This window comes from Anastrepha ludens, chromosome 4, assembly GCF_028408465.1.
Source record: "Anastrepha ludens isolate Willacy chromosome 4, idAnaLude1.1, whole genome shotgun sequence".
NCBI classification, from domain to species: domain Eukaryota; kingdom Metazoa; phylum Arthropoda; class Insecta; order Diptera; family Tephritidae; genus Anastrepha; species Anastrepha ludens.
The window spans coordinates 42,590,091-42,605,324 of record NC_071500.1 but is presented as its reverse complement, the minus strand read 5'-3'; the positions used below and the strand labels follow the sequence as shown (position 1 = coordinate 42,605,324).

General features: G+C 37.6%; 1 protein-coding gene across 1 annotated transcript in view; it reads left to right on the top strand.

Annotated features, from left to right (window-relative positions):
- The first annotated feature begins 1,661 nt into the window (after positions 1-1,661).
- Positions 1,662-15,234, top strand: part of LOC128862104 (uncharacterized) — an 88,199-nt gene continuing 74,626 nt past the window's right edge. The window contains exon 1 of the mRNA XM_054100536.1: positions 1,662-1,871. Coding sequence (XP_053956511.1) covers positions 1,668-1,871 — 204 coding nt within the window. The 5' untranslated portion in view covers positions 1,662-1,667. The remainder of the gene's footprint in view (positions 1,872-15,234) is intronic.

Here is a 15,234-nt window from a genome sequence, read left to right as displayed (position 1 = left end):
CAGGTGGCATTGCACCACGAAGCAATTGACTGAAATTCACGTACAAATCCATCATTCTGTGGTAATCGACACCAAAAGTTCGATGCTTCTAACAAAAAAAACTTTTTATTTATTTTATGTTTAACCAGCGCATTTTAAATTCGAGTCTGCTTCAAGTTAAAATTAACCCAAAGTCTGTGGGGGAATCATGATTATACGTGAAAACAAATCGTCCATGCCGAATTGCCGCTATTTCCATTTTTTAAACATTTCTAAAAAAATTTAAAATATATGAGAAGTAAAGTTCCAGGTTATATTGGGTTGGCAACTTAGTAATTGCGGATTTTTTTTAGAAAATCATAGACAATTTTTTCATGGAACTAAATACCTTTATTTTGTAATGTATTGGGAGGCAGCATTATAATCAGCAAAAAGCTTAATCAGGTACGATTTGACATCATCATCATTACTCACATTCAAGGAGTTTTGTAAAGATCGAAACAGAAAGTAATCAGATGGTGTAAGGTCAGGACTACATGGTGGGTGTTGCAAAAATATCCCAACAAAGCTTCAATAATTTTTGCCGAGTGGCCAAAGATGTGCGTGGCCTTGCATTGTCATGATAGAATACAATACTTTTTCGATTTGTCAATTGGCGCCGCTTTTCTTCAACTGCATTGTTTAATTTCGTTAGTTATTCAATGTAGACATCAGAATTGATCGTTCGCTTGGATGGTAAGAGTTCAAAGTAGACAATTCTTTTGTAATCACACCAAACAGATAACAAAACCTTCTTTTGATGAATATCACCTTTTGATGCTGTTTGAATTGGTTCACCTGGCCTGCTCCACGATCTTTACCGCTTGATATTGTTGACGCCAGTTATCAGTCATTTTAAAAATTCATAAGTTTCATTACGTTTCTTTAGCAAATCGCAGCTGTTAATGCGTTGCGTTAAATGCGTTTTCAGTTCGTGAGGAACCCATATACCGAATTTTTGAACATAGCCAAGTTGTTTTAAGTAATATTCAATGCATATGTGATGGATAAAGCTTCTCTTCAATCTCACGTATTGTACTGTGACAATCGGAATCGATTATTGCTTTGATTAGGGCGTCATCAGCTTCAACTGGACGACCAGAACGTGAGTGAATAATCACCAGAACGAAATCTGACAAACCTATTTTGACACTGCCGTTCTTTTAAGGTTTCGTCACCATAAACAGCACATAACTTTTTATGAGCTTGCGACGCGGTTTTCTCTTGGCGGAAATAAAAAAGCAAAATATGACGAAAATGTTCCTTGTGATTTTCCATTTTTCAACGAACGCCAGACGAAAACTACGCAACCGATAAAAAAACTTTTCTTACTGATTGACAGCTGAATTGCCAACTATAAAATAACAAAATGTGTTTTACAATTGTACTATGCCTGCAAACCTAAAAATTCAACTGCAGCCATCGATGAGTGAAATTCGCAATTACTTAGTTGCCAACCCAATAGAACGGTACATTATGCCTTATCCCCTTTACTATAAGCCGTTGCCGTCCACTGCCTTCGATCAAAGACTCAGATACTCCCTTATATTACTATTTATATTAATTATAAACATTTTTTTTTTTTTTGATTAAGTACTTTCATTTTGACTCATTTCTCATTTCATCATAATTTATTTTCAGGTCTGTCAATGTGTTACCAAAGATTATCTGTGAACAACAACAATCACAATAATTTGGATGCGAAACCAACACATATGCCATTGCTACACTATCCGCATGGCCACAGATGGAATGAACCATATTTTGACTTAACAATGCCAAAGAATATTACATCGCTCGTGGGTAAATCTGCATATTTGGGATGCCGTGTCAAACATTTGGGAAACAAAACGGTAAGTGCAAATGTATTTTTGCAAGTACGTGGCTATATAGTGAAAATATGTATGCCTTTATACGCATACAACTAAAGACCGTAACTTTCCATTGCACCATTAATATTCATTATAACCGCATGTAGTTGGAGCATTCTTATCTCATTCATTTCCTTAAGTAAAACCTATTAAATGTATTTTTTCCTTGCCGCGTTTGACTAGGAAATGACATTTCGTAGTAATTAAATGTGGCTCTGGTTAACTGGTGGGTTGGTGTGTACCTAATATTTTGTTGGTTGACTGTTGAAAAGGAATTATAAAATGAAAAATATATATATTATTTTAGTGATAGTAGTCAGTCATTTACCATATTGAGATTGGATAAGTTTTCGCTACCCAAAAAACGTTTATATTATCTCCGTTTCATTTGTGAGTAAATATTAAATGGAATGAATACAACTTAGAATATATACTAATATAATAAAGTGTAAAATTTAAAATAGTGACTGATGGGGTAGCCAGGAAATAACACAATCTGGCTTTTCAACGGGTTAGCACTCTATTTTCTGAAAGTACAGGGTGGCTGATGAATTTTGCTACATTAAGAAACTCAAATAGCTTTTTTTTAGTGTATGGAATTCATTTATTTATTTTTTTTCAAGTTGAAGGTCATTAAATTTTATTAAATGTATTGTAGCTTAACTAGTTTTAAAAATAATTGAATATAAATGCCCCCCATGCTCGTTGACACAAGTGCGGCATCTTAGTAAAAAGTTGTTCATTGCTGCTTTGAGAGTTGCGACAGGAATAGCCGCAATTGTTGCCCGAATGGATTGTTTTAGTTCATCCAAATTTGTTGGCTTTGTTTTATAAACTTCTTGTTTACATAAACCCCACAAGAAAAAGTCTGGTGCAGTAAGGTCAGGCGACCTGGGGGGCCAACGAAATTCGGAGTTTCTTGAAATCAGTTTATTGGGAAATTTTCGTCGCAACTCTGTCATAACAGTCTGGGCTATGTGAGACGTTGCCCCATCTTGTTGAAACCACACAGAGTTGAAAGGAATTCTCTTTCGGCGTAGTTCTGGATAGAAAAATTCTTTCAGCATTTTCAAATAACGGTCTCCAGTAACCGTAACGGTGTGACCATTTTCTTCAAAAAAATAAGGCCCGACAATACAGCGTGAAGAAACCGCACACCACACTGTCACGCGAAGAGGATGCAATTCCGTCTCGTGGAGTATCTGTGGGTTAGAAGTACTCCATATTCGACAATTTTGTTTGTTCACATTGCCGTTTAAATCGAAATGGGCCTCATCAGACATGAAAAGGCAGTTTAACATATTTTGGTCTTCTTCCACCATTTGAATTTTGTAGGGAAATAAGTCTAAATCTTTGTGCATTATTGTTTGCAAAGACTGTCGGCTGACACCAAGTTGAGCAGATAAGCTTCTTGTTGAAACCCTTGGATTGCTTTGTATAGCTGCAGCTACAGCAGCGATCGTTTCCTCCGTCCGAACTGGTGGGTTTCGATGATAAGGCCTTCTTGCGACTGTTCCTTGCTCAGCAAAATTATTCACCGGTCTCATTATGGTCCATCTGCTCGGGGGATCGCCGCCAAACATCCGCCTGTACTCTCTCTGTACCAAAACTACGGACTCCAGTGCGTGATAGCGGCGGGCTATCCAAATTCTTGTTTGCGTGTCCCAGTTATCCATTTTAATAAATTTTAAAGATCAATCTGCAAATTAAAACAAAAATGGAACAGACAACTTAAAAAGAAAACAAGTTATTCAAATTTTTTTTGGTAGCGGCTTTCATCAGCCACCCTGTATTATGTTTTTATCATTTCGTTGAATGCGCTTGGTTTATTTTATTTTATTTTTTTTTTCATTTCTAAAATATAAAGTTGGTCTCCTATAATGTAAAGGCATTCTGGTATAAATATAAAGCATATAGCATATCTTTTTGGTGAATATCAAATAAATTAAAATTGAACACAATTTTAACATTGGAATTGAAATATTGATTGCATTGATATGGAATTGCAGTTGTTAACTTCGCTTTGTGCTTCTCATTTCATTGGCCTAACTATTGATTACACCTCGCAACTGGTAACTGGTCTATGAGGTTGTGATTTGTGAGCGTTCACTGCAACTGTGCTTTGCACCAACCGCTGGCAATATTGTTTGAGTGGCTGTGCTTCCCGCACAGGAAGGCACATAATTAGCCTTCATGTCATTTTAAAACCACAAACTTCTGCAGGTTTGGCGATGGAGTTTTCAAGAATGGACTTCCTGGTACCACTTTGTTGTGTTTAGAAAGAAAAGAAGAGAGCTCAACTTTAATTCTGAAATTTCTCCAATGTGGTTGAGGAAAGATTCGCCACTCCTTACGCTTAACAACCCCGGGCAATTGCATGATAGTAATCTAAGAATTGATACGATAGTAATATGTTTTTGTGTTGCATGTTCAACCTTACCCTGAAACAACCCTGCCTTTTAGTGTTTTGTGAGGACCACAGATAGTCTTGAAATGCCGGGTTGGCCATACCCAAATAGTTACTTGATTTTTGCTGTCTTCCCGAACATTACATAAGTTGGTAAGCCTTGCTATTGTCTAATTGCATTACTGTAATAGTCAGACTCTAGTTCCACTTTAATCCAGCTGTGCTTCGGTCGAGCTTAATGTAATTTCTAGCCTAGGAAACTTATCCGCCGTCTCATTACCCTCGATGTTGCTATGACTAGAGTGATATGGAGCCTGAATATCTGTGAAAATAGCAAATCTTGGGTCAAGCTTTTGGAATATCACAGTTGGGCTTGCAGGTTTCTCTGATTACCTGCGTTGTCTGAAAAGTGCATTGAGTTAGACAGTTTTGCGGATTCAGAGTAGAATCCTGATTGTCGCAGTCTATCTTCGACCAGTCGGTAGAGATTTCTGCATCAAATACTCTAAAGATTTGCCTCGCTCTTCAATCTACTATAAATGTAAATACCGCGGGATTCCCTAAGAGTCAGACTCGATGAGAAAGCCCTTGAGCAACAATGTTAAACAAATTTGAGAAGAAGTAGTTAGCCGCACCAATGACACAAAGACAATACCTATTAATCATAAAGTGTAAATAAATACAATTTTCGACGATAAATATTGTTTAATTACTTTCCCAGTAATCTGCGTATTTGAAAATTGCTTTAAATTGCTTTCAGTGAAACTTTAGCCATATCGCTTCATTTTGATAGCATAGTTACCTAGAAAAAGTAATATTATTCGCAAAATCCAACTCATCGTAATTTTACATAAAGTCTAAAGGCCCAAAATTTAGGAACTTTCTGTAAGATGGAGATAAAGTTTTTATAATGTGAGATTAGAGATTCTTTTTAAATTAATAAATAATAAAGTGTGAAGCCAATAATAGTCATACACTTATGGCTCCTATTCAGAATAATCCGGTCTTTTACAAATTCGTAATGAGAAAGAATGGTCTGAGCTTGAAATATTTATAACTCTAGTCATTATTTATAACTCTAAATGCAAGAAATAAAAATCCATACATAAGCCTATATTTACAATTAGTTTCGTATATATAAATTACCGTCTCACAAAAATTGTATAATATTTTCTAAAAATTACTTAGGTTATACTAGATTTGATTAGAGATTTACACTTCGACCTCATGGTCTTTTATGCCCTCTACACTCCACAGAGCGTCATCCAACCCCAGTTCCCTTATTAAATTCAAGATAGAGCTGGATTAGATTAAACGTATGTGCCTTTCTTCTGGATGCGATTGGCGGAGATGTCTCAACCTTCTCCGCGCTATAGCGCTACACTCAAGGAAAAGGTCCATTGGAGTCTCCAGTGATCCAGTGAGTCGAAGAAATTACATGAGACAGTGGGCCATATCCCATACCTGTGCAGATAGCTGGGCAGTCCGCAATGTCCTATGAGAATGCCCATGAGCATTTCCAGTTTATCGTATGGGAGAATTATGAGTTCTATAAACCTTTTTCGGTTGTATCTCCCCAGTAAGGACTTCGACTGACGTAACCATATATTTTGGTGGCACTCTTTCCATAGCCTTAGTTCTCTACTCCTAAGCTTCTTCTGGATGGTGTGTTTCCCGTAGCAAGGAAGGGCTCGGGTACTATTATTATCGAGGCCGCAGCCTCTCTTGCCAATGCCTGCGCTACTTCGTTCCCAGTTATGCGCCTGTGTGCTAGGACCCAAATCAGCCGGAGGCAATTGTGCGTTCCAAACAAAATCAATTTATCGATGCACTCAAGAATCAGTGAGGACTTCACCTCACAGGATAGCTGACAGCGATGCCTGACTACTTCAAACAAGAATACAAAAAGAAAGCAAACAAAAAAAACTATAATCTACAGTCTGTTACATAAGAGCGTGGTCACTGTTAAATAATAACAACAATTGATTTTTCGAAAATTCGCAAATTTATGCAAATACCTCAGTAGCAAGTCCAATCTCCTGCACTGTCAATTATGGCCTGGCACCGTCGGAGCATACTTTCCACTAGTTTTTCTGCATATTCTACTGGAAAAGACCTCCAAATTTTCCGAATTTGTCGAGAAAGTTGATCTAAATTACCTGGCTTGCGTCTGCGAAGCTTCATTTTCATCAGAGCCCACTCATTTTCTGTGCGATTTGCATCTGGTGATTGAGATGGTCAATCTAAAGTGACAACTCCGTCTTGCGCTAAACTCGTTTTGAACATGTTTTGCACTCAACATTGGATTTTCTAAAGTACTGAGATATTTCAGCTCATTGGCAAGCAAGTGCCTGCGAATCGTTCCGTACCTTTTGCTTTCAATTTCACAGCAGCTCCACGTAAAGTCAAAGTCAAAGTGGATCTTTCGAGAACAATGCGAGAATCTTTTTTCGTATTTTTTTGAGACTTTGCTTGCACTTCCGCTATCAGGAAAATCATCAACCTTACTGACCTTTTTATAGCGATTTATCCACTTGCTAACGAACTGCTTCGACTTTCCTATATATTTCGCAGCAGCAGTTTGCGTTAATTTGGGTCCTTTTTCATGCAAAAATAGGAAAATTGCCTCAAAGTGAGAGGCGGAAACAGCACTAATTTGAAAAACCACTCAACTGAAGACTGAATTTGACAGACACCTGATTTTTTACAAAAAGTATGAAGGACTGAGGTGTCCTCAATGTCATAGAAAAAGAAACAGGACGCCCTGCTTTTTTATCTATGTGTAACGCTCTTATGTAACAGACTACTAAGACTCTTATGTAACAGCGTACTAAGAAAAATCCTTATAATCTAAGAGTTTATATACTTAAAATATTATAAAAAGCTATTTATGGAGACTTTGAAGGAGTTTTCACAACTCTACCATCCTTATTTGTGAAAAACTCAATCAGCTCTCTGCAGTAGATAAATAGATTGCTAGATATAAACTTTAAAGTATTGGAACGAAGATACACTGCATCCTAAAAGGTTCTTTGTATCGCAGTTATACTTTCCTTACCATTGTTGTCTAGTACAGCCACCACCAATACTGAATTCTCACCGAATTAACAAGACATTTTTAAAGGGTAGTAGACGCAACTCTTCTCTGGGCGAACTTTTTCTATCAATGATACTCTGCTCTCTCTATTTTCAAGTATGTATGCTGGCTATAAAAATTTTAACAATAAATGGATGATTCATATCTCAACCAGATACCCACCCGTTTTTCTAAGCCTTTTTGCATAAATGACAACAAGCACTTAGACGTTCTTTCTTGTTAATAAATAAACCTATAAAAAGGCTATATTGCCTCTTCACCACTTACAAATCCCTTTCACCTGTCAGACTCAGCTCTATTCTGGTATTCGAGCCCTACCGCCCATGCCAGTATTCAGAGAGATCTCGAGAGTCTTCTGAGTTTGCTGCGCGAATAAATAAGGTTGCCCACAATTTTATGCCGACTCCAAACAGAAGCTGGTCTTTATATAAGATTTTCATGTACTGCAGCCAGTGCCAGCCGAGGTTGATTTCCATCAGGAAAAAAATGATTTCATATTCACAGTGGGCTTCGAAGATAGACCCACCGAAAGGTATTTACGCACAAGCCCACTCGGCCAGCAAGGCACCCCAGATCGAGACGAAGCTTAAGTTCAAGCTACGTAATCTTCTTACTCTATTCACCAAATTTTATATGCAATCAGTTAACTATTCTTTCCGCGCTCACATAAAACCTTATGGCAAACGATAACAGTGCAATAAATCAGTTCTGCTACATAAAAAATGCATAAATATTATAGCAACTTTAAGGTTTGGCAATGTTGGTAAAAATATGTTCACTTGTGTGCACTTGCAGACAGTAGAAGAAAATTTCTTTGCTTTGGGTTGAAGCTGCCAAATCACGCGTCGCATTTGCCATTTGTTGCAAGTGTTAAATTGTTCTTACCTCTTCTTGACTACGAATGAGCGTTTTATAACATGGCATTGCATCGCACTGCATGGATATACATACACACATAACTACATTTACATCCACAAGATGACGTCGTTGTCAGCCAACGTGCTGCATACCATAGTATCACACACTTGCCAGTAATACGAATCCATGAAAATATCTCAAGCATCGACAGCCTAAAAACAAACTGCTATACAATAGAAAGGTAAAGTAAACAACCATGGCGCCTGAATGCCAACTAAGTGCACCAAAAAAATACAACAACGGGGGCGTCTATTAGAAACACCAAGTGAACCCAGTTCCTTCTGCAGCAGTTAGGCTTGCATGCAACGCAGAGATGGCCTTCCTTCGCCCTCTACTGCTTGCATCAGGGGACATCAATATTGATATCTTCATAGTTATCGAAATGCGGGCGCGGTCTGGTTAGTAGGAGCTCTTATATTTAGTTTGTTTTAAAATATATAGTACAACAATGAAAAGTATTGATTTTCTTATAAAAGAATGTTAACAAAAACATACCATTTTGGCTTATGTTAGAACGCTATTAGCGACACCAACAACGAAAAATTGTAACACAAAACACAACCAGCCTGAGTACAACTTAGTATTAGAGAAACCACGCAGAAGTCCTAAAAACAAACCGAGGAATTTGCGACTCTTAGACTCCACTACCCATCTATTCTATTAAAAAAAAAAAAAAACGTTAGAGACCGAGAAATGATAATTAGTAAGTCCGGAACCTGAGGGTCCATGATTATTTTTACAGTCGACTCTGGTCGAAAATATGGGGTTGATAGGCAGATTTACTTCAGTTATTTCTGAGCAATTAAGTCTTTGTTTGGCCGACCACTTCAAAGTATTTCTGAGTGCTGAACTGACAGCAGTAAAAGAAGCCGGTCTTAGAATTATTCGACATAGCCCTGTAGGACGTATTGAATCTATAAGAGCCATGTGTTAGTTGGCTATAATGCGCTTAACTTTATAAAATTATTCTATGTAAAATCCACCTAAATGTCAGTCACTATCTTTTTGAAAATTTGGGCTTCAGTTATATTTTCCTCGTAAAGACAAAAATCAGTTGCACTACGGCATCTGTCAGTCAGATAAAAAGCCCAATTTTCCATAAATTAGATGAAATATCCAATTCAACGAGTAGGAATTTTTAACATCTCTGCCACCGTCCCGCTCTGACTAAGACGCCACGTTATTGTTATGAATGGGATTCCTCACATGGAGACTTGAATAGAAATATTTCGGCCTTCACGCGACATAGATAATTCCTTAAGTACTTTCGTAAATACTAAGATGACCTTTTTTCAGAACTTTGAATGCTTTGCTGTTGTATTAAATACAGTATTGGGTCCATAAGGAGACCCCTACTCCGATTTTTTACCTTGGCTGTAGTCTTATTGAATAATATATCAAAAGTTCTCTTTTATAATCTTTATTGAGATACACTTTAACACACAGTTGGCTTCAACAAGTACAAAACTCTAAAAATCTAAAAAAACATATCGAGCGCAAAATATTAAGGAGTTTTTTTAGGAATTTATGTAGAATTTTTAAACAAAATTTTGCTGTAGGATACACAATTTTCACTGGCCAGTGACAATTTGTTTCAAAGTTGCATCACCTGTGCAAATAATAGTAACTGTGACACCATCAAGCCCCCCATTCAGCCAGAACCGTCACTGAGCATGTCGCTACTCTGAACAGTTGACGAGATTTTGCTGCAATTTTTCCTTCATTTCCTGCTTTCGCATTACTTACATCTTCGCTTGCACACCCGCGAGCATTTCGGGATTGTTTTGTTTTTTTTTTTTCACGTGGCAACTGCTAACGTGCAAGTAATGCACACTTAGCCACTCGCCCGTAGGCATTACCTACGTTGCACCGGCAAAGGTCTACTGGTGGCGCCAGTAGTGGGCCACTATCAGCCAGCACTTAAGTACGCACGAATGCTGCATAAGATTTATGATGTGTCATTTACGTAGTGTAGCACTTGTGTTTAAAGCCTTTTGGCAAGTAGCTCAGGCCGCGTAGGGGCGAACGATGTCTATGCCGCTGGCATGGCAACAGCTGTAATGCTCATTTTCACCATCAGTCTTCGTCGTCTGCGCGTGATGCTTGGAGATGCACAAACTCTATGCATTTCGCAAGTAGTGCCAAGTGAGTTTGTATGTGTGCGTATTAAATGCATAAAAGTACACAATCATTCTTTAAAGTTGATATTTACAATCGTATGTAAGAAGGAGTTTTTGTTTTGTTTGTTTAAAAGTTCACATAGGTATATATTAGCAAGTTAATTTTGCAGGCAATTCATAGAAAAGCGAAGAAGGATTGAACAAACATATTTGGTAAACATAAATTTTTGCATGTATACATACGAGGTGTGTTCAAAAAACAAGGTGAATTTTAATTTTTCTCAAAAAATATTTATTTATTCATCAATTTCTGTTTTATCTCCTTCTAAGTAGACCCCGTCAGGTATAATACACTTGTCCAAGCGTTTCTTCCAATCCTCGAACCAGTTCTGATACACACTTTTTGATATGCCTTTGAGCTCTATCAACTATTCAATTTTTATCTGCTCAATCGCCGCAAAACGCCATCCTTTCATGGGTCTCATCAATCTTGGGAACAGGAAAAAGTCGCAGACGGCCAAATGTAGTGAATACAAGGACTAAGGTATGATGACGGTGTTGTTTTTGTCCAAATAATTTCTCACATGCAAAGATGAGTGAGCAGGTGCATTCTCATGATGCCAACGCCATTCATTTTTTTTTCCACAATTCCGGGAGTTCTTTTCATATTTCCGCATGCAAATGGCGCATAACTTCAAGGTAATACTCCTTATTTATCGTACGGCCTTTCGGTAAGAATTCCTGATGCTCTACGCCATGACAATCGAAGAAAACAGTGAGCAAAGTCTTGACATTTGATCGAACTTGGCGTGATTTTTTTTGGTGTTGGCTCTTCTGAACTCCTCCATTGGGACGATTGGGCTTTAGTTTCGATGTCTATAACCATATACCCATGATTCGATTCGTCCCCTGTTATTACCTTTTTAAGCAAATCTGGATTATCGCTGATGTCATTCAAAAATTCCTGCGCGCTGCTCATGCGACTTTGTTTTTGGTCAAAACTCAGCAATTTCGGAACGAACTTCGCTGCCACACGCTTCATGGCCGAAATTTCCGAAAAGTTTGCATGGGATGAACCAACCGATATGCCGATATGCCGACATCCTCCGCAATTTCTTTAATTGTGATTCGACGATTCTCCAACACAATTTTTTTCACTTTCTCAACAATTTCCTTGGTTGTTGATTTGCTGAGGCGTCCAGTGCGAACGTCGTCATTTACATCTTCTCGACCTTCTGTGAAAATCTTGTACCACTTGCAAACATTTTTTTTAATTCAGGGTACTCTCACTTTATGCCGTCAACATTTTAAGTGTGTTTGTCCACTTTATTCCTTTTTTACCCAAAATTTGATGCAATTTCTTTGATCCATTTTTTTTTTTCGATAGCAGAAAATCGCCAAAAGCCGAATGTGCATAGCCCGTGAAATTTGAAAATGCACCTTTTCTTTGTACAGACCTCGTATATGTAAAGGGTTTTTCAATAAGGGCGGGTAGATGTTGAAATGGAATAAAATGGCGTTTGCTGTGTGGCACGTAGCGCCGTCCTGCTGGAACCACGTGTCGTCTAGGTCCATATGGTTCAATATGGGCCATAAGAAATTGGAAGGGTCACCACGTCTACCGAAAAATGGGCGCAATGCGCGCAACGTTTGCGTTAATGAACACTAATTTTGATAGTAAAGTTGTATCATTTGAACGTGCTGTTCAATCGTGTAACTTGCCATGATGATTTGGCATAAACAACTGAATAATAAACAAAAGATTTGACAGATGTCACCAAAACAAAATGGCTGCCACAGGACGCGAAAATCGACCCACGCCAATTGAAAAGCCGTGTATTATAATTTTGCTTGCGTGTAACAGCATAAGCTGATCGGGATGGCTATAGTCATAAGTATGTATATCAAAATGCTCAGAATGAATCTCCGTTCGATAGCTCGAGCAAAAATTAATGTTATGTATTCGAGTAAAATTTGTTGCACTTATTGCTCTTAATCCAAGGTAGTTTAGTACTGAATCCGTAGCTAAATCCGTATTTGACTGTGATTACCTCCCTCATAACTCTAATTTTCGAAAAGTAAAAATACGTGATATCTCTGTCATAAATCAAGCAAATTTACTCAAATTTTGCACAAATGATGAAGCAAAGGAAAAAAACACGATGAAAAGTAACCACCATTTTGTGTTGGTTTATTTTCGCCGTACAATAATTTTCCAACTGTTTCTTCTTCTAAACTTTGAATGCATTTTGCGTACATACTCGCGCGTTCATAAGGTGTGTATGTGTAAAGATAAGAACAAAAATCCTTTCTAACTGCTTGACTACAAATGTATGTGGCATAGGTATGTACCGACAAAGACGAGTACTCCGGGCCATACCAAAGTTTTTTACGTGCTCCGAATTCTTGCGATAACAGGGCATGTAACACTGTTTTTGAAATAAACTTTCAAGCAAGAAAGTTTCACAAAGTTTGTGTAAGCAACAGGAATAACAACGGAAAAAATATCAGATATGATATTCGTGTACCGAAAAACACAGGAAAATAACGATTTTTAAAGACCACATTATTTAGGCAGCAATACCTTAGGACACTCTTTCTAGGTCAGATTACAACAAGGATGTGTTGACGTGTGTGTGGACTGCTGCATTAAGAAATACATGCTTGCACTTTCGTACATATGTAGTAGTATACACTTGTGCTCACACGAAGCTAAGTACAAATCCTTAAACATGCACGCTTAGTTAGAGAGTTACGATATGCAAAAATCAGATAAGAAAAAAATGTACAAAAATTACAAAACCAAAATCTAAGTTGCAATCGCAATAAATTTCCGTTATGGGTAGTATTTTGCTCCGGTCTTCTCGAAGTCTAGTGTACCACTGAGATATTTTATTATAACGATTACATGTCTATGAATTTAAGAGTAATTCGGTTTACTTCATTTTGTGACTAGAATTATATTTAGGCTTTACATATTTTAAAGGATAAAGCCAACCGTAAATGAAATGATTAGATCTTAACAATCTGATTTAAATTCTTCTGCATCTAACACCGGCTAGCTTATCTTTTTCAGACCCTTACACAGCCAACCTGGTACGCATTAGCGCATATACGTATGGCTTCCATTTGAAACCCATTGTAAAGCACCGAACGATAAATAAGCTTTTATCTAAGAGCAGGCGCGCCTCAGCAGGCAATGCCAAACTTCCAAGTATATTTTTGCCATGCAAAAGCTCTACATAAAAAACCATTTGCTATTCGAAAGCGGCAATAATATTATATCAAATGTATATGTACGTATTTATAATGCTTGATAAATTTTTTTTTCACAAAAAGTTCCTACAGGTTCGGTTCTTGTTACTGACCAAAAAAAGTACAGATTCTTGATATATTTTTTTCCTTCGAAAGGAGCTTTTCATCTTTCTATTTGTCAAATCCAAAAAAGGAATTGCTGGAAAAATAATATAGCTGAAACGAGTAATGTTGGAACATATACATATGCCACATGTGACAAAATTGAAAAGAGTTCAAAATATTAAAAAATACATATCACGCAAAATTTCAAATGGCTCGTTTTTCAGCGAACATCGTACTCACAATATTTTCATTTGATTTATTTTACCTCTGGCAATTGTTCTTTTAAAATGTCTAAATATCACATATTTTTTCACATGTCGCATAAATTTTTTTTCTGGATTGTTGACACAATTGTTCTCTATAGTGTCGCAGAGTTTGAGCGCGATCTGTCAATTAGCAAGTTTTTGGAATTTAATTATATCAGTCAACCGCAGGTGTGCTCTGCGATTTTCACTATGGATAAAATTTTCAAAAAAGAATTTGACTTAAATTTTCTATTCTGAACAAGATTTCGTGTGCCGAATCGTTGAAAATCTTGCAGAAAGTCTATGGCGAGTGCGCTTTTTGTAGAGGGCCGAGAAGTCGTGGAAGATTTTCACCGATATGGTTGCCCATCAACGTCTACAACGGATGAAAACGTCGACAAAGTCAAGGAAAGGATGCTGGAAAACCATCAAATCATCATTTAAGTTTGAAGGAAGTAGCTCGTAACTTTAGCGTGTCTCACGAATCAATTCGCAACATTTTACACCATCGATTGGGCATGAGACGCGTGGCTGCTCGACTCGTTCCAAGAGAGTTGAATTTCTTTCAAAAAATTCATCGGAAGAAGGTAGTTAAAGACATGCTTGGACAAGTGAATTCAGACGCAACCTTTGTCAAGCGCATCATAACAGGTGATGAGATGTGAGTATATGAGTTTGACAATCAAACCAGGGAACAAGCGGCTGATGGACGCTATCTACATGAGCCGAAACCCCACCCCTTCAAAGTCGGTCAAAAGTGAAAGTCATGCTACTACTCGTTTTCTTTGATTATCATGATATTGTGCACTCGAAATTCATTCCAAATATTTCTACGGTTAAAAAATAATATTGTATTATTTGAAAGTTATGCGACGTTTGAGAGGAAATGGAGTGAATATGCGTAGGAAACGGCCCAATTTGCGGAAGAAAACTCATGGCTCTTGCACCACTTAACCCTTTTTTGACCAAAAACTCGCAAATGTCATCAAACAACCACCGTACTCACCGGATTTAGTCGCCCGTTTTCCCAAAACTTAAATTGCCACTCCGTGAAAGCCGCTTTGAGGCGATAGAAATTATTAAGGAGAATTCGCTGAAGGAGCTGAAGAAGATCTCTTCAAATACTTTTAAAAGGTGCTCTGATGACTGGACTAATCGTTGGCATATGTGTATTGCTTCGAACGGAGCCTATTTTGAC